The sequence below is a fragment of the Rhodamnia argentea genome, chromosome 9 (assembly GCF_020921035.1).
Source record: "Rhodamnia argentea isolate NSW1041297 chromosome 9, ASM2092103v1, whole genome shotgun sequence".
NCBI classification, from domain to species: domain Eukaryota; kingdom Viridiplantae; phylum Streptophyta; class Magnoliopsida; order Myrtales; family Myrtaceae; genus Rhodamnia; species Rhodamnia argentea.
The window spans coordinates 26,060,303-26,087,535 of NC_063158.1; the positions used below are offsets into that span (position 1 = coordinate 26,060,303).

General features: G+C 40.9%; 4 protein-coding genes across 5 annotated transcripts; 2 read left to right on the top strand and 2 right to left on the bottom strand.

Annotated features, from left to right (window-relative positions):
- The first annotated feature begins 2,951 nt into the window (after window positions 1-2,951).
- LOC115742995 (oligopeptide transporter 3-like) lies at window positions 2,952-6,201 on the top strand. The gene is made up of 6 exons (XM_030677568.2): window positions 2,952-3,464; window positions 3,914-4,011; window positions 4,185-4,754; window positions 4,940-5,195; window positions 5,312-5,494; window positions 5,584-6,201. The coding sequence occupies exons 1-6, from the start codon at window positions 2,952-2,954 to the stop codon at window positions 6,199-6,201; spliced, it is 2,238 nt and encodes a 745-aa protein (XP_030533428.2).
- A 7,801-nt stretch (window positions 6,202-14,002) lies between these two features.
- Window positions 14,003-17,449, top strand: LOC115742994 (oligopeptide transporter 3-like). Its single transcript, XM_030677567.2, has 6 exons — window positions 14,003-14,620; window positions 14,807-14,904; window positions 15,306-15,875; window positions 15,981-16,236; window positions 16,338-16,520; window positions 16,635-17,449. The coding sequence occupies exons 1-6, from the start codon at window positions 14,102-14,104 to the stop codon at window positions 17,250-17,252; spliced, it is 2,244 nt and encodes a 747-aa protein (XP_030533427.2). The 5' UTR covers window positions 14,003-14,101; the 3' UTR covers window positions 17,253-17,449.
- Window positions 17,450-17,528: 79 nt separating this feature from the next.
- On the bottom strand, window positions 17,529-22,813 carry LOC115742970 (SNF1-related protein kinase regulatory subunit beta-2). 2 transcript variants are annotated; one of them, XM_048284967.1, is made up of 5 exons: window positions 22,584-22,813; window positions 21,944-22,212; window positions 20,884-21,062; window positions 20,606-20,768; window positions 17,529-18,168 (listed from the first exon to the last, which is right to left on the bottom strand). In XM_048284967.1, the coding sequence occupies exons 2-5, from the start codon at window positions 22,160-22,162 to the stop codon at window positions 17,842-17,844; spliced, it is 888 nt and encodes a 295-aa protein (XP_048140924.1). In that variant the 5' UTR covers window positions 22,163-22,212; window positions 22,584-22,813; the 3' UTR covers window positions 17,529-17,841. The 2 variants fall into 2 exon arrangements, with proteins under 2 accessions (XP_048140924.1, XP_030533399.2); XM_030677539.2 differs by having other exon boundaries at window positions 21,944-22,414.
- Window positions 22,814-26,143: 3,330 nt separating this feature from the next.
- Window positions 26,144-27,120, bottom strand: LOC115742974. The gene is made up of 2 exons (XM_030677543.2): window positions 26,741-27,120; window positions 26,144-26,562 (listed from the first exon to the last, which is right to left on the bottom strand). Exons 1-2 carry the CDS (start codon window positions 26,955-26,957, stop codon window positions 26,252-26,254), a joined length of 528 nt encoding a protein of 175 aa, XP_030533403.2. The 5' UTR covers window positions 26,958-27,120; the 3' UTR covers window positions 26,144-26,251.
- Window positions 27,121-27,233: the final 113 nt, after the last annotated feature.

The window sequence follows — 27,233 nt, forward strand, 5'->3', positions numbered from 1 at the left end:
GACCAAAAACATTGCTCGTTGCTAATTATTTTTTATTTTTATTGTGATTTTTATTTATATCGTATTAGTGACGAAAAAGCTAATTCATCGCTAAATTGAACATTTTCTTTTTTATTTTTATTTCTATCATATTAAGGACGAAAATAATGATTTGTCGGTAATTTTAATATTTTCTTTGTTATTTTTATTCAAAGTGCTAATTTTGCGACGAAAATAAAAGTTTGTCGCTAATTAGTGACGAACGTTGATTTTCTTCGCTAACTTTTAAGAGAAGAATTTGTGACAAAAAAAAGTATTCGTCGCTAATTGGCGACGAAGCCTATTGTCGTCGCAAAGGAGATTGCGAGAAATATTTTTCGTGGCTATTTTCATCTCAAATTAGTGACGAATTATTTTTCGTGGCTATTTTCGTCGTTAATTAGCGACAAATTTTTTTTCCTGGCTATATTCGTCGCTAATTAGTGACTAATATTTTCGTCGCAAATAGCGACGAATATTCATTTTTTCGCTATTTTCGTCTGAAATTAGCAATGAATTTTTTGCGACACAAATTTTTCGTAGCTAAATCCGTGTTTTTTTGTAGTGGAAAAATGTTACATACATTAAGACTGATCAAATTGGTATTCTCACTTATAAGTCAGATTTTTAATTGGTGGTTAAATATGACCCACTTGTTTAAAGACTCATTTCTAATCCACCGCATCGTTTAGTACACATAATTTAGAAAATCGGTTTTAATATTCTCACACAGTACTACTGAACATTTAAGTGATGACCATAGTCTTATTGCATCTTAGACAATTTAAAATGGATATTTCTGCAATAGATTCTCCTCCATGTTGAACTTGTTCCAAGAACTACAGTGACCATCTAGATCTTGTTATAGCCTGTGACTTATTTAATCATACAAATTTTTATATGTAAGAAATTCATGATGATATATTTACTTACATGCATACAGTGCAGATCAAACGCAGAACTCTGTGCTCCATTTTTTGAGCCACTGGAGCCGGGAGCACGATCGTCGGAAAACAGACCGCCCATGTAGCCTGCTTTCACTGGCAAAGAGAGGTTTCCCCAAATAGAATCTGCTGCTACTGTCAACTACTTGTTTCTCTGTTGCTTGCTCAAGTATGATAAAACTGCTCTGATTCAACGTCGAAAAGTAGTCAAAGTCTCCTTGTCCAGGTGATTGAAGCACGCCGAATGTCGTCTATGCTGTTCTTGGCGAAACTGCTATCAATCCATCTATAAAGACGTGATTGAGTATTTTAATGCGGATGTGATAATGATGTGGGGGATAAAAAGGGCATTGTAAAACGAATAGGCGATCTTGCGATTTGCATATAATGTCCATTAGCATATTAAGACTACTTACTGAAGTAGAACCATTCAGAAAAAAACTTCATAATTTTGAACAAAGCTCGGATCCAACATGGCAGGAATATCTTGTCATTAAACTAATCAGGGTATGACCATGCCAGACAAGATCTCATATTACAAAATCGAAGAAAAGCCGACATAAGTTGGGAAACAAAATGAGCCTGACGACTGACTTTTGAGCAGAGATAGAACATGTGCAATTTGGCACATTTCATGCCACCAAACTTCCACTCAGCCGCAAGCGGTGAAGGCTGTAACTAAGCCCAAATGGAACTTCAGATTCTGATGCTTTACGTGTTAATTATTTCAGCATTGTTCTAAAATGGTGGTCCCCCTCCCCCGTGACAAAAACCTCTTTTTGTTTCTGTTGGTAGATCTTGATGATCTGATCCTAGCTAATTGCTTCGAGTGATTTAAAAAAAGAAAAAACAGAGTTGTCTTTTTTAGCATTTTAGATGTTTGAAACTTTGAATAGTCAACTGTACGTACAAAAGAGTTACTGCACATTTAATCTCATCCCCCACTAACATAGTGTTTAATTGAGATGCACACGTGGGTGGTATTAAAAAAAAAATCTCACATCGGAGAATTGATATGATTTGGAAGAGTTAATATATCACAATTGACTCCTAACTCATTAGCTTAAATTTTTCAATGAAAATAAGTTTTTCTAGATTTATTAACAAACTTTGAATTAGGCTCCTCCTTGAACGTATCAAGTTCTCCTATTGCACTCCCAACATGTTGGGACATGATGCATGGCACAGTCACAAACAATTGGGATCCGGGTGATGCTTAACATTCCCCTTAGACATGTCTCTAATCTCTTACATGCTTTAAACACAAAGGGAATGCAAACTCAAATAAATTCTATGTACCAAAGTTTTTATAGTATTTGTTTTTGAAAAAATTACCAAAAAAATCCTAAACTTGTGGCAATTGCACCAATTCAATTCTTCCGGCCAATTTTGGTTAGAAATCACGTGGTGCTGACAGGGCAAATTTTTATAATATTTAAAAAAATGAGTTTCTTTCATTTATTTTTTATTTTCTTTATGTTTTTTTCTTTCTTTCTTTCTTTCTTTCTTCTTCTTCTTCCTCCTTCAGCCTGCCACCGAGCTCGGCGGCTGGCCAGAGGCAAGGGCTACCGAAGCTCGCCCACACCAGCCACCGGCGAGGGCAAGCCTCGACCTAGATCTAGAATCCACCACACCATTTAGTATGTGAAATTTAGTAAACCGGTTTTACCATGTTCATACGGTAGTAGTTGACATTTAGAAGGCAAGAATATTTCCAATTTATAACCGTAGTCTTACTGTATAATACTGCTAAAAATAGATAATACTGCTATGGTTTCTCCTCCAAGTTGAACATATTCAAAGAACTATAGTGACCGTCTTGATCTTGTCATAACCTTGGACGCTCTAAAACCAAGCAAATATTTTATGTGTAACAAATTCATCATGATACATCTACTTATATACATGCACCAAAATGAGTACTGAAGATGAAACACTGAGCTCTGTGTTCCATTTCTTGATTTGACTTTGAAAAACTTGACTGCCTCGATGAATATCAACAATGAAGAGACCCAGGCCCTTGAAAAGCCAAACAAAGATCCCAGAGGAGATCAAGAACAAGAAGAAAGATGTGCAGTGGAAGAAGTGGCCTTGGTTGTGCCGGAGACCGACGACCCGTCACTCCTGGTGATGACATTCCGCATGTGGGTCCTCGGCCTCACATCGTGCATCGTCCTCATCTTCCTCAACACCTTCTTCATGTTCCGGACGCAGCCGCTGACCATCTCGTCCATCCTGATGCAGATCACCGTGTTGCCCATCGGCAAGGTCATGGCCAGGACTCTGCCCACAAAGCGGTACCGGATCTTCGGTTACAGCTTTACCTTGAACCCAGGGCCTTTCAGCGTCAAAGAGCATGTTTTGATCACCATCTTCGCGAACTGCGGAGTGGCCACGGGCGGAGGTGATGCTTACTCCATTGGACCCATCACGGTGATGAAGACTTATTACAAGCTGAACTTGAGCTTTCTCTGTGCTCTCATCATCGTCTTGACTACACAGGTGCAACTCATCGTACTGGTCTTCCTTTGAGTAGCCGCCACTCCTAGGTTGTCATTTATTTTGCTGTTTTCGTTCTCGAGCCCAGAGTTAAAACCATCAGAATATTATCTTTCTTTTTACGGCTTGTCGGGTATCATAGAAAAAATGGCTTATCTGTTTTGCTAGTTACCCAGTGTGCATCGAACAAGGAGTTTTCTTTTAACTGGCATGAAATTATGTGGTCAGTCGTGTGATTTTCTATGGTATGTTTGTTTCGTACAGCAGAAAAATGATTATCAGAAAATGTTGCTCTCATTTTAAGATCATGCTTACCCGCTCGATGAAGATGAAGGGGAAAACATGTTTTTTAACTAATGAAACTTGTAGAACCGAATTTCTTGGTACTGTAATCAATATTAGCAAGCAAGTATTGAGTGACTGACGAGTGTGTTGTTGGATGATCCAAATAGTTAGCAGGGTATGGATGGGCTGGGATGTTTAGGAAGTACCTGGTGGATCCTGCTGAGATGTGGTGGCCTGCAAACCTTGCTCAGGTCTCTCTCTTCAGGTCTGTAACTGGACTATTCTCTTCATTTTGGCTTATACATGCTATGAAAGGAGAATTGATCTATTAATCTACACCAGTAGAGGTTTGTTTAGGAAAGTTTTGCATCATCTCTTTGACTATAATTGCCTGGATGCATCAATTTCTAATTGATTCTGTTTGATTATTCATTTCAGAGCCCTACATGAAAAGGAACACCAAATGAAGGGCCTCACGCGAATGCAGTTTTTCCTCGCAGCGCTCGCAGTGAGCTTCACTTACTATTTGCTCCCTGGCTATTTGTTCCCAATCCTGACATTCTTCTCCTGGGTCTGCTGGGTGTGGCCACGCAGCATCACCGCCCAGCAGATCGGGTCAGGATACCACGGGCTAGGGATCGGCGCCTTCAGCCTCGACTGGGCCGGCATCTCGGCCTATCGCGGAAGCCCGCTCGTGACGCCTTGGCAGACAATTGCCAATGTTGCGGTCGGCTTCATCTTGTTCATATATGTGTTAGTGCCTCTGTGCTATTGGAAGTACAACCTCTTCTACGCTCGGCGATTTCCTATTTTCTCGAATCAGCTTTTCAAGTTCAATGGGCATAAGTACGATATCAGCAAGATATTGACACCGGAATATGATCTTGATGTAGCTGCTTACGAAAGCTACGGGAAGCTGTACCTAAACCCTATGTTCACAATAACGATGGCATCTGCATTCGCTCGCATCGCCGCTACTTTCTCGCACGTGGCGTTGTTCCACGGCAGGTAACTTACTTCCGTTATTTCCAAGATTAAGCATCTCCATTTTACACAATTCTCTTTGATAAATCATACGATTACTGAAATGGTGGCTCTTTTGTATGATTCATTTCCTTAATTAAGTAGAGAGAGTGGCAAGATCATGATCAACTAACGCATGGATAGAATCGTTCTACATTTCCTTCTCGTAGTGATGTCATAAGGAGGAGCCAAGCCACGATGAAGGACATGAAACTGGACATCCACACGAAGCTGATGAGGCGTTACCAACAAGTCCCTCAATGGTGGTTCCACATTGTAGCAGCGGTATGTGTCGCCTTGTCAGTGATGATGTGCCTCGTATGGAAAGATGTCGTGCAACTGCCGTGGTGGCTGATGATTCTCGCCTTCTTCATGTCTTGGCTTGCTGTACTCCCCATTGGAGTCATACAAGCAACCACAAACCTGGTAAAAATGTGAAATTTTCTGATGAAGTAGTCGGTTCTCGTGGTCTTGCTGCGGGTTAACCTGGCAACATTAATTAACATAAGCCCTGTATTGTTGTTCTATGACTTCTTCTGCAGCAACCTGGATATGAAATCATTGAACAGTTCCTGGTCGGTTACATATTGCCGGGAAAGCCCATAGCAAACTTGCTTTTCAAGGTCTATGGGCGATTCAGCTTCGCCCATGCGCTTTTTTTCTTGTCGGACTTCAAACTCGGGCACTACATGAAGATTCCTCCACGCTGCATGTTCACAGTTCAGGTATCCATGGCTCGGACCTCCAGCACCGGCAGTAAGGCCTTAGCATTGCTCAGTCCCTTTGTCTGATGTTTTTGTTTCAAGTTTTGCAGCTTGTGGCTAGTCTACTTTCAGGCTTAGTTAACCTCGCGGTGGCATGGTGGATGATCGGAAGCATCGAGAACATCTGCGATGTCGAGGCCCTCCATCCCGAGTCCCCATGGACGTGTCCCAAATTCAGGGTCTCCTTCGACTATTCCGTCATATGGGGATTGATTGGACCAAGGAGGCTATTCCTACCAGACGGCTTGTACCGGAACTTGGTCTGGTTGTTCCTTGTCGGAGCTCTCTTGCCTCTGCCAATTTGGTTGCTGAGCAAGATCTTCCCTGAAAAGAAGTGGATCCGCCTGATAAACATTCCCGTCCTGTCCTTTGGTTTCGCGGGGATCCCACCGGCCTCTCCCACCAACATCGCGAGCTGGATCATCACGGGGATGTTCTTCAACTATTTCATGTTTCGGTACCGAAAGCGTTGGTGGCAGAAGTATAACTACGTTTTATCGGCAGCATTTGATGCCGGGACAGCTTTTATGGGCGTCTTACTGTTCTTCGCCTTGCAGAATCAGAACAAGAACTTGGAATGGTGGGGGACGGAGATCGACAACTGTCCGCTAGCGACTTGCCCGACCGAGCCGGGGCTCGTGGTCCAAGGATGCCCGGTTTTACAGTAGTTTTGTCCATTTGAGATCTCACATGTTTCAGATAATTTGGTATTGATTGCTTAGGACAATATAAAAAGAGATGAGATTTAAGCAGAACAAGGGCAAATATGGTGATTTGGTAGATTGCTAATCTGTTTTGTGGCATTTTCCTTACATGTTTGATTCTTCATTCTTCACGTGAATCTAGTGAAACTTATTATCCTTTCTTGGCCACTTTGCTTCTTTCTATGCGTGGAATCAAGGATGCGTTTATTTTTCGAAAAATTCTATGTTAAAGAAAAGTGTTTTCGTAGAAAATTCAGGAAAATGACTAGTTTTATTTGTTCGGTGAGATGTGACCGAAAATACTTTCTGGTGTTTGGATCTCTTTTGAAAAATGATTTCAATTTCACGACTTTATTTCGAGAAAAAAAATTCAAAATTTTAAATTATTTTCTACTTTCTTATATTTTTTTAAATTTTTTCTCTAGCCCGTCAACTGCCGGATCACAACGAGGCTCGGCCTTGCTTGATACTTGCAAGGCCAAGCCTCACCGGGTGAGCTCGAGGATGACCTCTTCGGCTCACCCCTATGGCTGTCCCCAGCCGTCGCCTCTTAAGATTGGGAAAGAAGAGCAATTTTGGAAAGCGTTTTTGGAATAAAAAAATAAAAAGATTTTGAAAAATTAAAAAATTTCTAGAGGACCAATTTCGAAAAGCGTTTTCACCTCTTTAAATTGGGAAATTTATCTTACTGATTTTATGCATGAATATTTTCATTGATTGGAAAGTATTTTCCATTGACTTGTCATTTTCAACGAACCAAACGGGCGAAAAACGAATTCTGAAAAACACTTTCATTTAAACAAATACACCTTGAATGGTTCTAGTCTCAACCATCAAAATTATGTTTCTTTTGCCAAACTTGCTTATTTTTTGTAATAAGAAACAATCTCGTTGTATTTGTAATTCAGTCTAGCACCCCAATGGGACGTACTCACTTGAAGTTGTTTGCTGTTTTTTTCCTTAGGAATAGTTATACTCCATTTCGATCATCTTTGGGTAAATCTGAAGTTGCGCATGGTCTTATTCCCGTGCGAGGAATAACAACTAATATTAAGACACCGCACATGCTTGTGAATACTGGTTTTATAACCATGCTGGTCAATTTCAATTAGTGCTAACAAGTGTAAAAAAACTGTTGCTGAAAAAAGTAACTCAGTGACTTTTTTCCCTAGTACCTTGTTGGCCAATCACCACCACTTTTATGAGGTCATCAATTTTTCTGTAGTTAGAAATTACCGATTTCTGTATTAATTTACCAATTTTTCTATGCAGAACTTACTAATGCTTTGAATTTAATAAATCTTGTGAGAAACTATCAATCTAAATTAGAGTAACTTACCATACCAACTTCTTTGGATTATCAACTCTCATTTGAATCACTTAATAACGTCTAGACTTTTTTTTTTTAATTACTGATTATACTATTGAGTTACCAACTTTTACTTGTCTTGCTTAGAAATCCCTTAAGATAACCAACTTTTTTTAGAGGTTACCACCTAAATTACCTGGACTTGACAATTTCTCTCTCATTAAATTACCATCTACAGTTACTAACTCTCGTTTGACTTACTTTCCGCCTTTTTTTTTCTCATCAACTATTCTTATTGTTTGCAAAATTTTAGTTACGTTTATGAGCAAAGCCTTAAATTTATCACCTCTTTATAGAAAATATCAAATTTAATGGGAGTGACTGACAAACTTTACTTTGTTTAAGTTACCCATTAGTTTTTACTACCAACTCTCATTTGAGTTACTTACCAAAAAAAAAAAATCTGTTAATTTTGCTTTTTTGTCAACTTTTATTTGTCTTTCTTAACTACACCTTACATTTGCCAACTCTTATGAAAACACTAATTTCAATTTATGGAAATTATCTACGTTTCTCCGAGTGAGTTACCAATTAGATTGGGTTCTTATCTTTCATTTGAGTTAGTTACCAATGTCAATTATTTTTTTTAAAATTTGCCAATTTTCTTTTGAGTTACTCAAGCGAGAGAAACTTGGTTTGTTGTTCAAATAATGGACGGTACTTTCACATAATAGCTATGAAATTTAAGACTTATTAAGAAGGTAAATAGGTAAAATGTAAAAGAAGTTGTTTTTTTTTTTTTTGTCACATATAAAAGAAGTTCGTAATTTACAAAAAAAAAAATTCACGTAAATGTTCATAACTAAACAGATAAGAGTTAGTAATGCCAAACTCATTAGTAACACAAATGTCGACGTTGGTTGGTTAGTGTTGACACCAAAAGTGATCCGTCCGTCGACAGACGTGCCCAAAACGTGAAGGAGCACCACGAAATGTCATAGCATGAATAGGTCATGCGCACGACACATGGATACTATCATACATATACTAATCTACTTGAGGTTGTTCACGTGCTAATCGACAACGGCGTATATTAATGCTATGTGTTGAGTTGTCAAATACGACGAAGAAGTCGAAATGGTCACTGATTTTGGCGCCACCAACAGGTTATGCCGCTAGAGATTTGAAATAGTCAGAAGTAAATGCGCGCTTGAAGCGAAGAGAGGTTATGGTTTGATCACCCAGTTATAGAATGGTCATTGATAGTTAGATAAGCCCATACACATTATATAGATAGCTACTAAGGGTCTAATCGTGGGATTTGCGAAGAATAAGGAACATGGACATGATCGATGAAGGCAACTAGAGGGATTCAGGTTGCTGAGAGTCGTCAAAGGACTAGCGGCAGTTATACGATCATTTACATATTGCGGAACGTAGCGAGCAGTTCATGGGGAATAGCAGGCGTGAAAATGTTCGATGAAGAGTAATTGAAAATCGCAACTGTCAAAACCTGAAATTTGTTCTTCCAGAAATTTCAAACACACTTTTTTTCATTATCTTACTATTGACTGTGATATATACCAATCAAGGAAGCGTATTCCTAAAACTACACTTACGAATTGCGAAATTAACATGTCCAAGAGAGCCTTGAATCACTGATCGAAAGTGGACATCACAGTTACGAACGTACCTTCTTATTCCAGAAATTAAGAGTTCCTTTGCAACCTTAAGAGACAACATTCACTGGTTTGACGTTCAAGAATTCGTCGCCTTTTTCCTCTGTTCTTCTTTCAAAACGACGGTTTGTTTTGAAGAACATAAGAGAAAACGTGATTCTCAAAACGTGTGATTCTTATCACGTCTAAAAGTATAACTGCCTTTGGCATTTTATCCATAGGGAGTAATGGGTTGGGTAAGCCCAACATGGGCGGCCCCACCCATTCGTAAAAACCCAACAATACCGTTTTCGAAAAATCAATTTTTAAGTTTGACACAGCATCATGTGCGCATCCACGCTAGTTTGTTTGTAGCTTTGTCTATCTTGTCTAGTTTTTATGTTTTTAAGATTGATTAGGAACAAATAGAATCAATGCCAATTTGAGTTTCTTACCAAATACATATTTTATGTTTATTTTTTTTTTGTTGCCTTTATGAGGGTAGAAGTAAATTTTGTTCTTCAAAAGGAAAATTTAATTGTAAAGTAAAGCGAGATAAGAACGTAGCAATTCAGGTATCATAAATGCCTAAAAAAAAAAGTGCTGTTAAACATCAATGGATGCTTAATCAAAGCTAAGGCCTAATTAAGCTAGTCTAATTAAAAACAAAATAAATGTGAAGATAGCCCTACCCACAATAATATATGAGCAACAAAAAAAATTAGACTACCATTGTCTTGTCCCCATACTCTCTGTAGATTGTCTGCGCGACGCATTTTACGAGAACGAACATTATAAAAAAAAAAATTGAGCTAAAAACAAACATATTTCCTGTCACTGGAGATGGTCTCTTATCTGCGAGCAGTGGAGGCCTTAACTAGGCTCAAATGAACCTTAATCTTCATTTTTTTACTTTTTTTATTGGAGATGGTCCACAAAACAGCTGTTGTTTTCACATTACAAGATTCTCATCCAGTTGGTACTTTCTAAATAACTAAAATAACTAACTAAATAAATAAAGCAGGGCTTTCAAGCCTCGCCGTCGTAGATCTAGGCGACTCAACCTAGGCTAGTTTTGCGAGGTCCAGCCTCATCATGGCTGGGCAAGGCCAACCTCACCCAGTGACAGCCAAGCCCCTCTGCCGGGCACTCGGTGACCCCCGACGGCCACCCCCACCCTCGCCGGCCATTGCCAGCGATGGTGGGCAGCAGCTGCGAGGGCTTCCAAGCCCTAATCGCTGCAACACAATTTTTCTTTTTTATTTTATTTTTTTTAGATTTTTAATTTGTTTAACTTTTGAATTTTTTTTTTTTTATTGCTGACTTGAAAGCTCGAGCGAGCCGATGCATGAGCGGAGAGAAATTCCATGTTGATGAGCATATGAGTTCTGACATCATTCGTGGATGAACTAAAATTGTAGTCCCTTTCAATCATTTCTCACTCAATTAGGCCTCGGCCCTAGTGTGACAAAGGAGCTGCCAGAATCTGGAAGCAACAATGACAAAAGGACAAAACATCATTGCATGAGATCTTTCTTTTATTCATCCATTCGCATGCTGAAACGGGGGTCAGGAAGATGGTGTCGATGCAGACCTTCAGTGTGAGTAAATATAAATTGTGATCTTGCCAGTAGAGAGTGAAATGGCGGTCGGAGCATATCCAAAAGGAAGAAGAAAGAAATTGAAATTAGCAGCTGCGAGGATTAAACAAATCATGATGCATCTGATCGATGACCTGGGTTCAATCGGATAAGACAAATTACCCTGCTGGGACACTTGGACAAGCACGGCGGGATGTGTGCGCGTGATGGAATGAGACCGAGGGAGGGCGACCCTTTTTGTTTTACACGAGACGATTACTAATCCAATCCTTATCTATGGTACGGATGTAGATTAGTCTTAAGCTTTTGAATCGAACCAATGCAATTCTAAACCTTAATAAATGTCGAAGAACATTGGAATTATTCAAATTAATTTTTTTATGTTAGTGTTATTTTGATAATCATGTTGATTCTCCGTATTGTACTTATATCTTGATTGATATGTTACCTTAAATGGTCATCTAATAAAGTCTATGTGCTCTTTTCAATATGTATCGAGATATACATGAATTCCCAAATACTCTCTTCCGCTTTATTCTTAAATTGGTATCAGAGCCTCCTTTCCTAAGTCAACTCTAGTGCACCGGGTGCACTCCGCAACCCGATCACCTTGGTCCATAGGAAAAGAAATTCGTCCACGCCTCTCGACAATTGCCTTGTCCAGCCTTTTTCACGGAGCTAACTCTTCTTTCAATGCCGGTCACACAGGCCGCATCGCTCAATAACTATTTTCCCAAGCCGACCATATGGACCGCTTGATGCCATGATGCTAGCCGTATAGACCGTGTCGCTCGGTTACTATTTCGCAAGACAGCCACATCAACCCTTTGTTGTTTCCTCTCTGATTCTCAACTTTTTGCTTGTCATTTGGAGAAGCCAATTCCACCATCAGACTTGCCGCCCTCAATTTTGAAAGTTTCATTATGAACAGCCGCAAGACGGGGTCTAATGCACAACCACGCGTCCCCTCGTTGTGGATCCACCAAGCCCGTCGTTGAGTGTTGATTTCAAAGAGGAACAAATTTTTTTGGCACTGTTATACTTGATTTCAAACTCAAGCTCCCTTAGTCATCTTGAGTTTGAGGGGATGTCGGAGAAAATTATGATTTATCTAGATTAACTTCCTATGTTATTTTGATAATCTTGTTGATTTTTCATTTCTCTCGAAATTGTGCGTATATCTTAATTGACATGTTACCCTAAATAGTATTCTAATGATGCTTATAAATAAGCTCTATGTACATTTTTCAATGCATATCGTAATATATAGAAATTCTCAAATTCTCTCTTCCCTCGCATTCTTAACTATAAAAATGAAATCAAACCTTCACGGCCAAGTCGCACTTGAACTTGCTGCTCAATTCTGTCTTTAGGAATAAACCTGGCTTTGTTTTGAGAAATATCTTCCACGTTTGGTTGTCAATCTTGACAGGTAGGATGGCTGGCGATGAGTGGACGGCCACATCAACAATTTCAAGCAAAACTTGGCCGAGAGGACTTGATCGCATTCTCTTTCAAAAGTTTAGGGCTACATTGGTTTAATTAAAAGGTTTATAAATAAATTAAAATCCATGCGGTAAACTTAGGACCAAACTTTCCCACGGTGGACTCCTCTATCCTAGTACTTGGTGTTTTATTTCTCAGTTACCATTGTACTTTTTAGAAAACATACACTCTTTTAAAGAATGCGCGTATGGCAATACTATTGCTCTATAAATTAGCTTATGGCCAGAAGTTAATTTTTCTAATTATAGAGAGAAGTAAATTTTTTTTTTCCTTTTTGCTTCTTCAAGTAGCTTCAAAACTACTTCTGGAGCAACAAAAAAAAAAAAAAATGCTTATAGAAAAATGAAGTTAAGTAACCAAACAAATCTGTGTTCCAGAAATATTGTCATGTGCGTCCAAGCTTTTAGTTAAGGATGGACTTATCGAGTTTCATGATTCTTTTACTGAATAGCACGGATCTATACTTTCCGCCATGCGGCAACATCTCCGATGTATTTAGGATATTACAACATACAGAAATGAAATTTGTTGTTCCGCTACTGATTTCGATTATTGTATATGACATGCACCTTCGAATCGTGCTGAATCACGTTGTTTCGTCCATATGAAGATATGTCTATTCCTTAATCAGCGATTTTGTTCCCAACTCTTTTTAATTTCGTTCGTATTCCCATGCTTTCTGTCACTTACTTCTTTACAGGGACATGTCTAGCATTTAAAGTGTTGTTGCATGATGATAAGATTATAAAATTAAAACAACATGCTTTACTTAGAAATGTTAGAATTCGGCGCAATCACAACAAAAATAAAGGGTAGCGAGACAGAAAAATCAAGAAGTAAATGTTTATCCTGATTCACCCTTAACTATCGCTCACTACTCAAAAAAAAGGCGGTAGGGTATCAGAGATCAGCAAAGCCGTATACGAACCAGTTCCCTGTCAAATCCAAACGAGCAATGAAGTGGGAAAGCTCCGGTCGAACAGCACAAAAACCAGAAAAGACATTGATCTTTAGTTTGTTTTTCTTACCTTATAACGAGGAAGCCGATTTAATATGGTTACCAACGGGATCCATACGAAATCTCATCGACGTACGCAAGTAAAAGTTCGGGTGAATAATCAAAGCATGAAATCCTTCGCAATAGGTAATTAAAAGGAATCGAATTTGTGTTGCGCGAAATATCTGGAAGGGTATTGTTGTCACAAGAAACTCTATGCCCCATTTGTATTATACGAGGAAAATGGCATAACGTTATCCGTGAACTTTTAATTTATTTAATGTGATTTCTAAACTTTAGGCCAACGTGCAATGTGGTTCTTAAAATTTTAATTTGTTCAATGTAATCTATGAACTTTTAGTATGTGTTCAATGTAGTCCCTGAATTATATGAAAATGTTCAATGTAATTTTTAAGATCGATAACGATATTGAACATTTTCACATAGTCCATGAATTAAGTTAATCATGTATCTAAAGTTTATGGACCACATTGAATAAATTATATGTTCATTGACCATATTGAATATTAAGCTATAATTTAAGGATCGTATTGAATAAATTAAAATGATATGGACCACGTCACATTTTAAGTCAAATTTCAGAGGTTATTTGTATCATTATCCTCTTGTATAAGTAACACCGTGCTGGACACTCGCTAAAAGCAAGTACCAAACACAGGTACAGATAGAAGACAGACTGACTGGCCTCTGTCACTCCCAAGTCCCAACACGCTGTAGGCAAAGCACAACCCCAGCTCTGAAAGCCATCATCACTAACCATCCCGAGCCATCAATGGCCGCCAAAGACCAAATGCAAGACCCAGAAAAACCAAACAAAGACTTCTCCGAAAAAGTTGCTGAAGAAGAAGAAGTAGAAAGATGCTCGGTGGAAGAAGTGGCCTTGGTCGTGCCGGAAACGGACGACCCATCGCTCCCGGTGATGACATTCCGGGTGTGGACTCTCGGGTTGGCCTCCTGCATAGTCCTCATCTTCCTCAACACCTTCTTCACCTTCCGGACGCAGCCCCTCACCATCTCGGCCATCCTCATGCAGATCGCGGTGCTGCCCATCGGTAGGTTCATGGCCAGGAGTCTGCCCAGGAGAGAGTACAAGCTGTTTGGGTATGGCTTCAGCTTGAACCCGGGGCCTTTCAACATGAAGGAGCATGTGATCATCACCATCTTCGCCAACTGCGGCGTGTCCATCGGCGGGGGTGATGCTTACTCCATTGGAGCCATCACTGTCATGAAGGCTTATTACAAGCAGAACCTGAGCTTTCTCTGTGGCCTCCTCATTGTCTTGACCACGCAGGTGAGGAAAAAGAGTTGATTCTTGAGAGGACTAGTTGTTCTGCATCTGGTTTTTTTTTTTTTTTTTGTCATAAACTTCTTACAGAAAGGACTCAGCCATTTAGTATGGAGCATGCATTAACCATCCGGCATCAAGAACTAGGAATATGCGACTAAAACATTTGATCTTTATATTGTGGGTATGCAGATACTGGGATATGGCTGGGCTGGATTGCTCAGGAAGTACCTCGTGGATCCTGTCGAAATGTGGTGGCCTGCAAATCTTGCTCAGGTTTCTCTGTTCAGGTCCGTATAATGGTCGTAACATCTGAAGTTCTCATCCTTCATGAGTTCCGATCATCAAAACTGTCGAACCGATCATGCATAGGCGAAAGAAACAGAAACAATCCATGTATTCTCTAGCACTAAGTTCTACCATCAATCTATAGAAATGGATGCTGCTGAGAGATTATTCATGTGTCTAAACAGTATCAAATCTGAAACAAGGGGAACAAAAGCAAAACATATGCACAATTGAATTCCTAATCTTGCTAGCAAGCGGTTGAGCTAATCAGAGAGTCTCCTGTGAAAATTGAGGCCCCTTTAATATGTCGATCCGAAGCGCGTTCCTTCCTTGTTCCTCTCCATTTCCTTTTCCATGTTGAACAGCACGACTCACTGTTCTTTTTCTTCTCGCTTATTCGCAGAGCACTCCATGAAAGGGAACATAAAACAAGAGGATTTACCCGAATGCAATTCTTTCTCATGGCGATGGGTGCGAGCTTTGTCTATTACGCACTTCCCGGCTATCTCTTCCCTATCCTGACGTTCTTCTCTTGGGTCTGCTGGGCCTGGCCACACAGTATCACTGCCCAGCAAGTAGGATCAGGGTACCATGGACTCGGGGTCGGTGCCTTCACGCTCGATTGGGCAGGAATCTCGGCTTATCACGGAAGCCCGCTCGTTTCCCCGTGGCATTCAATTGCCAATGTCGGGATCGGCTTCATCATGTTCATATACATAATAGTGCCTCTGTGCTACTGGAAGTACAACACATTCGATGCTCGAAAGTTCCCGATATTTTCGAATCAGCTGTTCAAGACTGACGGGCTCAAGTACGATACCACCAAGATATTGACCCCAGAATATGATCTCAACGTTTCTGCTTATGAAAGTTACGGGAAGCTATACTTGAGTCCTCTATTCGCCCTCTCAATAGCATCAGGATTCGCTCGGTTCACAGCTACGCTCACTCATGTGGCATTATTCCATGGCAGGTAAATCTCTTACAGTGCCTCCTGAATATATGTATCGGGTCATGTCCCATTATCAACTCACGCACGGATACACTTGTGGTACTGTTTCGTGCTCTTGTCCTACAGCGAGATTATGAAGCAAAGTAGAGCTGCCATCAAGAATGCAAAACTGGACATCCACGCAAAGCTAATGCAAAGTTACAAACAAGTGCCTCAATGGTGGTTCCTCATTCTACTGCTAGGAAGTGCCGCCATATCCCTTTTGATGGCCTTCGTGTGGAAAGACGAAGTTCAGCTGCCATGGTGGGGGATGCTATTCGCCTTCGGCTTGGCCTTTATCGTTACGCTGCCAATCGGGGTCATTCAAGCGACGACCAACCAGGTACAAACAGAGTTCTAGTTATTCGGGTCGCCTCTTGCTCTGTTCTTTGGGGAAAGGTTTGCATTGCTAACATGCCGCTTTTCCATTTGCTTCTTTTGCAGCAACCTGGATACGACATCATAGCACAGTTCCTTATAGGGTATGTGCTCCCAGGTAAACCGATTGCGAATCTGCTTTTCAAGATTTACGGACGTATCAGCACCATTCATGCTCTCTCATTCTTATCCGATCTCAAACTTGGGCACTACATGAAGATTCCGCCCCGCTGCATGTACACAGCTCAGGTACATACAGCTCACAGGTTCCTGCTTTCGCATCTCTCACTAGTGTCACGAGATTGTTTCTGTCATGGCATAGTGGCTCTTTTATTTTTCTTGGTTTTGATGTTCCTTTTTCAGCTTGTTGGTACTTTAGTTTCTGGAGTAGTCAACCTGGCGGTTGCATGGTGGATGCTAGATAGCATCGAGAACATTTGCGACATCGACGCGCTCCACCCCGATTCTCCATGGACATGCCCTAAGTACCGCGTTACCTTCGATGCTTCTGTCATATGGGGATTGATTGGACCAAGAAGGCTGTTCGGACCAGGAGGATTATACAGGAACCTGGTTTGGTTGTTCCCCATTGGAGCTGTCCTGCCTGTGCCAATATGGGCATTGAGCAAAATGTACCCAGAAAAGAAATGGATTGCCTTGATAAACATTCCAGTCATTTCCTATGGATTCGCTGGAATGCCACCAGCCACTCCGACCAATATAGCGAGCTGGCTCATCACTGGAACGATCTTCAACTATTTCATCTTTAGATACCAGAAACGCTGGTGGCAGAAATATAATTACGTCTTATCCGCGGCGTTGGATGCTGGGACCGCTTTCATGGGTGTTTTGTTGTTCTTTGCCCTGCAGAATGAGAACAAAACCTTGAAATGGTGGGGAACCGATATCGATCACTGTCCTCTAGCATCGTGTCCGACCGCGCCGGGCATTAGCGTACCAAATTGCCCAGTCTTCAATTAGCTGTGTCTGTGTGAGCTTGCTCTTTAGTCATTTGTCTTGCAAATTTGGAGCTAAGCTGAATATGTAAGAGTGTAAGCAGAGGAACATAGGTCTGTATGGTTGCATGCCTGTTCTAAGTGGAATACAAGTTATGGTTTGTTCTCACTAAAGCAACAATCTCCACATGTGCCCACGATTTTGGACTTCCATGTTGCCTTATGTTGCTATGTCACCGTCAGAAATACATCAATCCACTCATGACTGCAATTTGAAACCTAAACACGATTAAATAAGGCCGTCATTCAATCTCTCCTCAAAAATGAGAACAGTTCTTAGTATTGCAATTCCAGAACTACAAGTTGGATAGATTCCTTGTTGCATGAGCGGCCGAAACCGTGAAAGAGGCCAGACCCAATAATCGACGTGAACATCTATCAGATCAAATGGTCTACATCGAAATTACTACAATTAGGCTCCACTCTCGATTGACTCTTCTAGACCTCCTAGTTTAAGCCACTGACAAAATGCATTACCCTCTTAATCAACTGGTAGTAACCTCCAAAGACGGCTGAATACTACACAGCCCACTCAGATACAATGTACGCATGCTCTACCTTTGTAAGGATTTATAGAGCACCACCGTCACGTACTTGGCTGAGAACCTGTGTGTCGAGCCAAGTGCAACCACCGCCGGGCTGCTCTTCCCTTTCTGCATATAAAGATGATTGAGCACTACATGTTGGGGTCTTGATAAAGGCGGTGGAATCTCCATGTGGAGTGCCGGCACATTCAAAAGTGTGAGCTGTAAGTGAGGCGGAACCATGGGTGGCTCTTTCGCGTAATCCTCTGATCCGAGAAACAAGTTGTTATAGCTCGACTCCGGGGACTGAGGAGGTTCGAAGCTGGAGATGCTCTCGAGGTCTTCAGGAACAAAATCCTGCAGAGAAAAATCAGAAGTACCGGTCACCTCAATTGGAAACCAATCTGCGCAATCATATAGTAACTTCACATATATGAGTGCACTTTTGGCAAAGTTTGCTCTTTACTGTCACTTGATGGGAAGTATAATCCACACATCCAACTCAATGAACTAGTTGGGAAAAACCACAGATGCAGCATGCACACATCCCGGACTTCTGTGTCACTCGCAGGTGCATATACATCCAAGTTAAGGCGTGAGACTGTAACTTCATGATTTTCTTCATTCATCTTCAATAAACATATAAGGCCGCATGACTAAGGTGGCCTTAAGAAGAGATCCATCTTGATACTGTTAAAACTTCATGTGAATCAACGACATAAGCTTCATTGCACAGAAAAAATGTCAAAAATTGCAAAAATCATGTGCTTTGGCCTTCCACACGGACTTTGGTTCGCATCTTTCCAAATCCATGAAGTTAGTGAAATATTTCAGGATTTCAGCATTCACCTATCGAGTGATCCCTTGTTAAGAGAAAGGAAAGTATTGACAAATAAGACCTACCGTTGGAATATTCATGATCGGACCTTCTCAAATACATGTAAATGACGAGACAGTATTGTAGAGGAAACTTTGATAGAATAAAACATAAGAATTTCCCATTCTCAAACTCATCTAGCATAAAGATTGTGTGCAAGTACAAGGAATGCTCGTGAAACTAAACCAGACTCATGCCGATTCTTCTGAAGCCATATATTACTATGAAATTATTGGAGGACGACACCACCCTAATCCATTCACTTGATGGGTTAACATTTCTATCATTGAGATAATAGAAAAAATTTCACCTAGTAGTTACTCTTCCATGAGAAAACAATCATCAAGTAAGGGACGGCACAGCAGAGAAGAAATTAAGTCACCCATATTAAATATTTCTCTAAACTGTCGTTTCCCCCTAGACCAAAAGGTTGTATTAACCAGAAACTGTTGAAATGTAAAAGAAACATTGAAAGAAGTGTAAGATGTTCAGCTAATGTCAGAAAAAAATCGCCTAAAACTAATGATTTTCCCAAGGGTCACCTCCGAAATCATGCATCACGCATCATGCATCATGCATGTGCATTAAGTACATGCCCATGTCATGGGACGACACTAAACGTCCGTGACATTCACAGCTTGCAATTCATTCTAGCAAAACAAGTTGATTAGAAACTTTTTCTTTTGGGATCATCACCGCAAGGAACTTTCCAGCTATGATGCAAAATTTTCAACCGTAGAATAGCTAAAACTTAGATTGAGTTGATCTAACAAAGCAGTCTCTGCTTGTTTCATTCTAAAACTTCTAAGTGGTGGATTTTTCATGCCACTTTGACAATAGTCCCTAGTATCCAATATCCAGTCAGGTGAACTCGTGGTGCTTCCTGATAGAAGGACGTTCATGCTAGCTGACCATGATGAACTGGTCAGATTAACCAACAAGAAAGAGGAACCCAAACTTTGTGAAAAAGACAGTCTAATGGTGCATTATTCAATATGACCATAGCATGCATGAATCCAGATTGTCCAATAACTCATGCACGCTACTCAAAACAATAAAGGAACATAGTGTCATGTACCTAGATGAATCAAGATCTATATGACAATTAATACAGTTGTAGATCCCTTCAATCATCTTATCAATAACATTTGAAAGAGATACTTGTACAAATTACTCATGTTCCAAAAAACAAGAAGATAGATCTAAAAATACTTGAACGTAGGATATCCATCCACGTAGCAGATATTTCGCAGCTCAGATATTCCTACAAATTCTTTACATGCATCCGCCATTATCAAAGCAGTACGTGTCCCGAGAACGGATAGAGCGCGCAATTACTGCCTCAATCAGGATATTCTTCCTCCAAAGCAACAATCCGAAGCATCCTTTGGAATGAGTGTTATCATTTACCTTGTTTGGGGAAATCAAGGGGCTGGGAAGACATTGACAGACTAACTTATTGAGCCCATTTATCAATCTGAATATCATATGATCATGAGCTTTTAAACAGTTATTATTGTGTTTGTGAAATATAAGAATTATCAGACCATTTAGATGGTGGACAGCCAAGTCACTAATTTCAGTATAAGAACATTGTTTCCGAAGGTGGAATTAAGGAAGTTCTCCCACATATAAGGAGTAAGAACACTAACCAATCAAAAAAGAACAAGGTTAGAAACCCAAGGAGAAGACCAGTGTAATAAGAGAATGTTGAGCGAGGCAGTCAATGACAAAGAAGCTGTTCCTCCTAGCTCCCACTTGGCACTCTACCCTAATTCAAATTAGATTGTCAAAGAACGTACCATCCTTCCAGCGACGAAAGCACCTTACTCCCACTTGAAGACAAACTATCCACGGTCAAGACATTTCTAGCCTCGCATAACAATAACATCTTTATGTTCTTAAAAAATAACATACCTGCAAGTCCAAAATGTTGTAAGCAGCTCCAACATCATCTTGGGCCCAGGGTAAATCGGGCACATACTTCCACTGCCCATCAACAATGAACCTATACTGGTAAACACCCGATGGCAATACTTTCATTATTGTGAAGTCTTTCCCTGATCTCTGCAAGGGCATCCTGCTCAATAGGGTAAAGATTTCAAACTTGAGGTCATGTGCAGTGCAGCTCCAGCACATCATCAAGCACGAAACAACACTAGAACAGAAAGTCAAAGAAATAAATGGGAAGGAACCTTATTTTCCAGTTGTCCCACGAACCCTCCACAGCAACTTCCTTACCACCATAACACCACGTGATCATGGTCGGTATCCCTTGTTCACTACATGCATCTTCATAACCCGAGGAAGTTTGCATCCAGGAGTGGCCAGAAACATGCATCTCATCTGGTCTCTGTAGTGGAGCCACCGGGACCTAAAGGTGACACCGGCAAGTAGTAGACAGCAAACTACAATTAGATCTTTTTAGAAATCTAAATGAAAGCAACTCATGAAAAATAAACAAATATTTCCTTTGTCTGGAATAAACTGATTTCTGACCTAGGTACAGAATTAATCATTAACATGAAAACATGGTAATTGGTTTGGCAAAGAGGGGATCGACAAGATCTCATACAGATGAGAAGTTGCTCAACTCCCACAGATGAAGATCGGGCTAGACAAAGGAACTCAGAACAGAAGCCCTACAAACTACGGGGATTGCAAATCACATAATAAACCGAGAAAGAATACTTTTTGCAAGAATGCTCCAATTTCACATATCCGGGATCTTCATGATCCAGAAGGAATTGCACAGAAATTTGCAGCAGCTGAGCATTATAGCCACTTCGAGAGTTGAAGCCTACTAACCTAAGGGTCCAGCTAAAGACACTCGCCAAATGTTCTTAACCAAAAGAAAACCCAAGAATTCACTTGAACTATACACAAACATCTGACGAAAACCAAAGAAAAACACACGCAGAAGAGTAATTCATCATCCATCCAAAATCCTAGAAATTTTTCTAAGAGAGAATCAATTCAACTATTAATCACAGTTCTCTAGACAACCAACCTTTCAACGACCACAAGAACTACTAAGCTCACAACAACAGATTCAGATCCAAAGTGAAATATCTCCCAAACAGAAACCAAACAAGAGACAGCTTCATCAAATTAAGAACATTAAGAAACCACATGCAAAAAAAAACCACTACAACTTATCATTTTGCTGGGATTACATCTAGCACCCTCCAAATGTGGGGAATATCATAAAATCAAATCAACCCAGAAATAGAAAAGGGAAAAACAAGGGCCAACCTGAGGAGTGAACATCAGAGGAGACTGGGTGGCTCGAGGGCTGTGAGGAGGAGACTGACCCATCAACTCAGCCGGCGCCGGGTAGCCAACGTGCGCCACATCGGCCGCACCCATGCTATCCTGGGCACTACCATCACCATCACCAGCACCACCACCACCTTCTTCATCGACTCCAGATGGACTGCCCACCCCATCTTCTCTTCCGTTCACATTCCCCATCTTTTCAACCAAAATTTTTGAACTTTTTGCTCTTTTATCTATCCTCTACGCTACAGGCGGGGGAATCCCTCAAGAATCAACACAAAAAAGGGAAAATAAAAAGATCAGACGAGAAAAGCCCCACTCGCGCAATTCAAGCTCGATTGCGACGCTTTTTAAGGATTATACCCACGAACCCATTCCCCCCTAAAAGTGCTACTTTCCCACTACCAAGAAGCGTGAATCTATCGAACCGACGGTAAACGGATTGCCCTGTTCGAGAGCAGGAACAAAAGGGTAAAAGAAATCGGAGCAACGATTAAAAATTAGAAAGGGGGAAGGAACAAAATCGGAGTTAAGAGAGAAATGGGAAGGGACAAAAACAACACGAAAAAGAAAAAGGGAAACGAAATAGGAGGAGAGTGAGCCAAGTGACCCCGACCCGAGAACGAGAAACCAACAGAGGAAAGAAGGGTGTTGTGTTGTGCTCCGATGAGCTTGGAAGATCGGACGATGGCCCAGTGATTATGATGTGGGTGGGAAGAGGAGTTAGTGCGGGAATGCTCGTCACGTCATCATTTGACAAAGTCCTTTCCTTTTTCCTCACCTCCCTTCCTGCAGCGAGAGAGAGAGATGAGAGAGATGATGCTGTTGCTAATCAACTGCTATTGGTTCCCTATTAATACCTGTGCATCGCTTTTTCGATCCCTGGTTCCCTTCCATTTCACTCTTTCCCAAGCTTCTCTTTATTTGTGCTTTGGCCCCCCAGAAAGAAGGGTATTCTCACAATAGTTCCCATACTTTTCATCCATGTTTAATATTACCCTTGAAATTCTTTTTTGTTCAATTTGGTCCCTGCTCAAATTTGTAGCTTCACACTACCGCCTGTCGTCGTCGTCGTTCTGTCGCCTGTGTCGTCACGTAGTGCCTCATCGTCATCACTCCCGGTGCCGAAGCTCTGTGTATAGCTCAACCTCGGGAGCTCTTCTCTCCCTTCGATGGAAACCTCCAACTGAGTGCGTAACGTCCGTTAATGGTGGCCATGGCCAACCACGAGGTGAGAGTGAATAGTGCAGTCGCAACTTTTGGACGTCGATAGATGCAAGTAAGAAACATGCAGAGAAGAGAATTGAGTAATTTTTGTATGTTTGGATGCGTGGTAACAAAAAGTATATGCATCTATTTATAAATTTTATAAGATACCTATATAAGGTAATGAGATATAAAATACATTGGGAATATGCACAATCCTAAAAGATATAGAGGATTAAGGTAAATTTTATATTTTCGCTAATAGTTGCGATGATTGAGACCGAGTTTCAATTGACCTGTGTGATCGAGTCGATCGTGATGACATTTGAGCAAAGTGAGCGATAGCCAAGGGGTGGCCGTCGAGTCTGTCTTGTTGGTGGTCAAGCGTATCTTGTTGGCCGCGTTGGTGATGGTGGCGTCTGAGTGCGGTGGCTTGCGACTAGAATGGTGGTCGGTTGAGCCGTTGCTACACCAGTGTGCATTCCATTTGAGAGACGGAGAGAAATGATGATGCAGACGCCAAGCTATATAACTTGATGGCAAGTTAATGGTGGTAGCATACATGTTAGCTAACTCCGTTAGTGTTTTTTCCCCGCCTTTTCGGAAAGGCTATATTAAGAGACATTTAAAAAATTTAAATGATTAAATTGAAAAATATTCGAGAACGACGTAGAAAAAGTTACGAAACTTAGGGCACAAATTCTGAAACTTATCAACTTCGTACACTTCAGACTCTCGAATAGGGTATTTAAATCCTACAACTTGTCAACTTCTTGCAATTAAGTCCTTTCATTTAGTTCGTCACTTTTGAACGGACGAAAATATACATGTGGCTTTCATACACCTCATTCTACGCAATATAGTCGATCCAGTCGCTTTGAAGACAAATCGGAGGTGCTTTGCTCCAAACACCACCGCAAACGGCATGGACAATGATAAACCGAGGAAGAAGGTTTCACGGATGTGCTAAGTTTAACCGGATGTGCCGGGGTTTAATATGCCAGGGAAGTCCAAGTTTTTCGTGGGAGCGGATCCAAAAGCATCAAATCGATCAAGGGAAAGTATTTTCAGGGCTGATAGGTGGAAAACAAAAGCTGGCCGATCACAATGCAGCAAGTGCAATATGCCCGATGAAGATGATGGTGATGAAAGGGAACTCCTTCCCAGCTGAGACAGAGGCTTGGAGGGAAAAGTGAGGACCTTGAAGCAGGAGCTTGCACGAGCAAAGGAGGAGATGGAAATGTATCAATGGATGCTTGTTCTTTCTCGATTCTTGTTCTTGGTTTATACTTTCGATATGTATCCATGCGAAGTGCTCTTCCTGTTGAAGTTGAGATCAAGTTCGGCTAATACGGATGGCTTGAGCTATATACATAGCGATTCATTCAATAGTAGACCTGTCAAAATAGATCGTAAACCCATTTCTTAATCCATATATGATGAACTGAGATAATATATGAGTTAGTTATATTAAATAAATAAATTGAAACATGATATGATCATTAAATGGGTCATAAATGGATTTGCAATTTACTTAAACTCAACCCACTTCTATGATTATTAGGGGTGTGCAACCGGACCGGGTTTACCTGGAATCCGGATTGGACCATCCGAAAAATAAGGCCGGAAATCGATTCTTGTTCAAACAAGTCCAGGAATCGGTTTTACTTTTTGGGAACCGGTTGAAACCGGTGTGGTTCCCGGTTCTAGGTGGAGATCCACCCAGACCGATTTTAGAACCGGTTTTTAGCGACTCTTTTAAAAAAGAAAACGCTAACATCACTTGCCAGCCTTGCCTCTCCTACTTTGTTTTGCGTTTCCCATCTCTCTCTCTCTCTCTCTCTCTCTCTCTCTCTCTCTCTCGTTGTCGCCATCATCGGCGCCTCAAAGATGCAACACAGCTCATCATCATATTTTAGGAATATGAGTCGGGTGTATTGCAATGAATGGGTCTATCGGGACTGGCCTTAATAATCCGACCAACCTCAACCCGACCTGCCCGTTTGATGGGTCTATTCAATAGCATACCCCATAGCTTCGTTCAACACCAGTAGCAGTTCCTTACACAAAATGGAACTTCATTATATGGCATCAAACCAGACTTCCCATTCAACAGCAGCAGCTCCTTGCACAAAATGACCAACTTCATTCAATAGCATTAGCAGCTCAATAGAGCTATGCAGGTGCACAGGAGTAGTTCAACTGTTGCACGACAAATTGACAGATGATCAGAGGGGAACTATGTCAAACACATCCAACTCTCACAACCAGACACGCCCAGATTGTCTCTTCTCCAGAAAAAGAAAACTTCCCATCCCACCAAAGGCCATCACTTGACATCCCTTAGGCTAGTGCATTTGCCAAATATATCTTCTTTTCAGCTTACACATGTTTAATATGACTTTTGATAGTACCTTTCTTCCTAGAATTAGTATTTTTGTCCTATAAAAATATTTCAGCTTCACCGCAATCAAGAGTAAAAGAGAGATATGCTTCGAAAAATGATATGAAAGTACGCTTTTATCCCGTAAAAATCATGTGCATCGCATGCTAATAGAAAAATTAACAGGATATCAATGGTCGAAAGAAAATGAAAGTTCTAGGGTATTACATAACAGTTCAAAGTTCAGGGGTAAACATGCAATGCTCCAAAGCTCATAGGGCTTTTGTGTAATTTTCCCTAAAAGAAGCTCCAAGAAAAATAGTTTCCGATGATTTCCAAATTTCAAAAAAAAAATTTAATTAAAGGTGGTTGAGACATAAAAGAAAAGAGCAATATTGGCCCAAAAATCTTGTTTTACAGAAAAAGAAAAAAAAACAAAAGAAAGAGAGCAGAATTTTATAGATGGGCCTAAGATTTCCCACCAGACCACTCAGGTCCAACCTGTCCACCATTGGCCCATACCTGAACCCAAAAAACAAAGCCCACATCACCTGAAGTTGAATAAGAAAAAACACTATTTTCTGAATGGATGCACCTCAAAGCGGTGTCTAAACTTAACTGTACAAGTAGGGATGTGAAGTTTTTATACGATCAACTAGCCATAGATTTCTATTCACGGCCCTCTTATTGTTGCTTCAATCATCCAGTGCATTCCTTGAGGACTGCATGAGCACGAGCCTTATATTTCCCGCCCTGTAAGTGCGAATCCCGTCTCGGACAGAAGCTAATCTCAGCCTCTTGTGTCTGTGACCACGAGCCGGTCGACAGAGCGAGCTTCTTGGGAGTCGGAGGGGTTGAACCGAGCATTCCTCGGGCAGGTCCGGAATGGCATGGAGGTGGGAAGGAAGGTCGATCATGAAGTCACCAAATTCGTCGGTGAAGCCTCGAGTCCAATTTGAACTGATCTTGTTCTTGCTTGTATGACATTTCACACCAACCAAAGCACCTGCAGATTGATTCTAACCACAGTCAGCCTACAGAAATAGTCAAAATAATCAAGAAGGCCGTATCTAGCTTTAGTGTTTTGATTGACAATAGCGAATAGGCAAAGTCTGAGTCAACTCAAGAGTAATACTTCCAATAGAGGGTTTCAAATAGCAGAGTTCGAGTTCATAAGTAAAAACCGGAGACTGGCCAAGCAGGAAGTTGATGATGAGCATCGCCGAGAGAGCGAGCCGCGCAAGACACTGAGCCAGCAACCAAGACGGTCGACACCTTCTTCTCGCCATATCCCGCCATTTCCACCAGCTCGTCTCGGCTCGAGAACTCGAGAAGCGAGCCCTTCGTCGAAGCAGCTCCATCGGAGATCATGAGGAAGAAGAAGATGAAGAGAATGGTCATCGTCGCAAGATCGTGGACGAAGCTGCAAAACTAAGTTGCTCAGCATTTATTCTTTTGGTACTTTCTTTCAGTCTTCATTGCATGTGTATCGGGCAATGAAGATGAAGATTCACAAGGTGTGGTCGACCTTTTTATGTAACTGCCCTTAATGACACTCTTTAACTACGATTCCGTGCCCTTCGAATGCGCAAGCCAAGGGATTAAATTGAGTGAAATCGAAGTTTGTTAAGGATAAGCAGGAAAGATTTCGTGGTTTAGATCCATAACAAGGGGCTT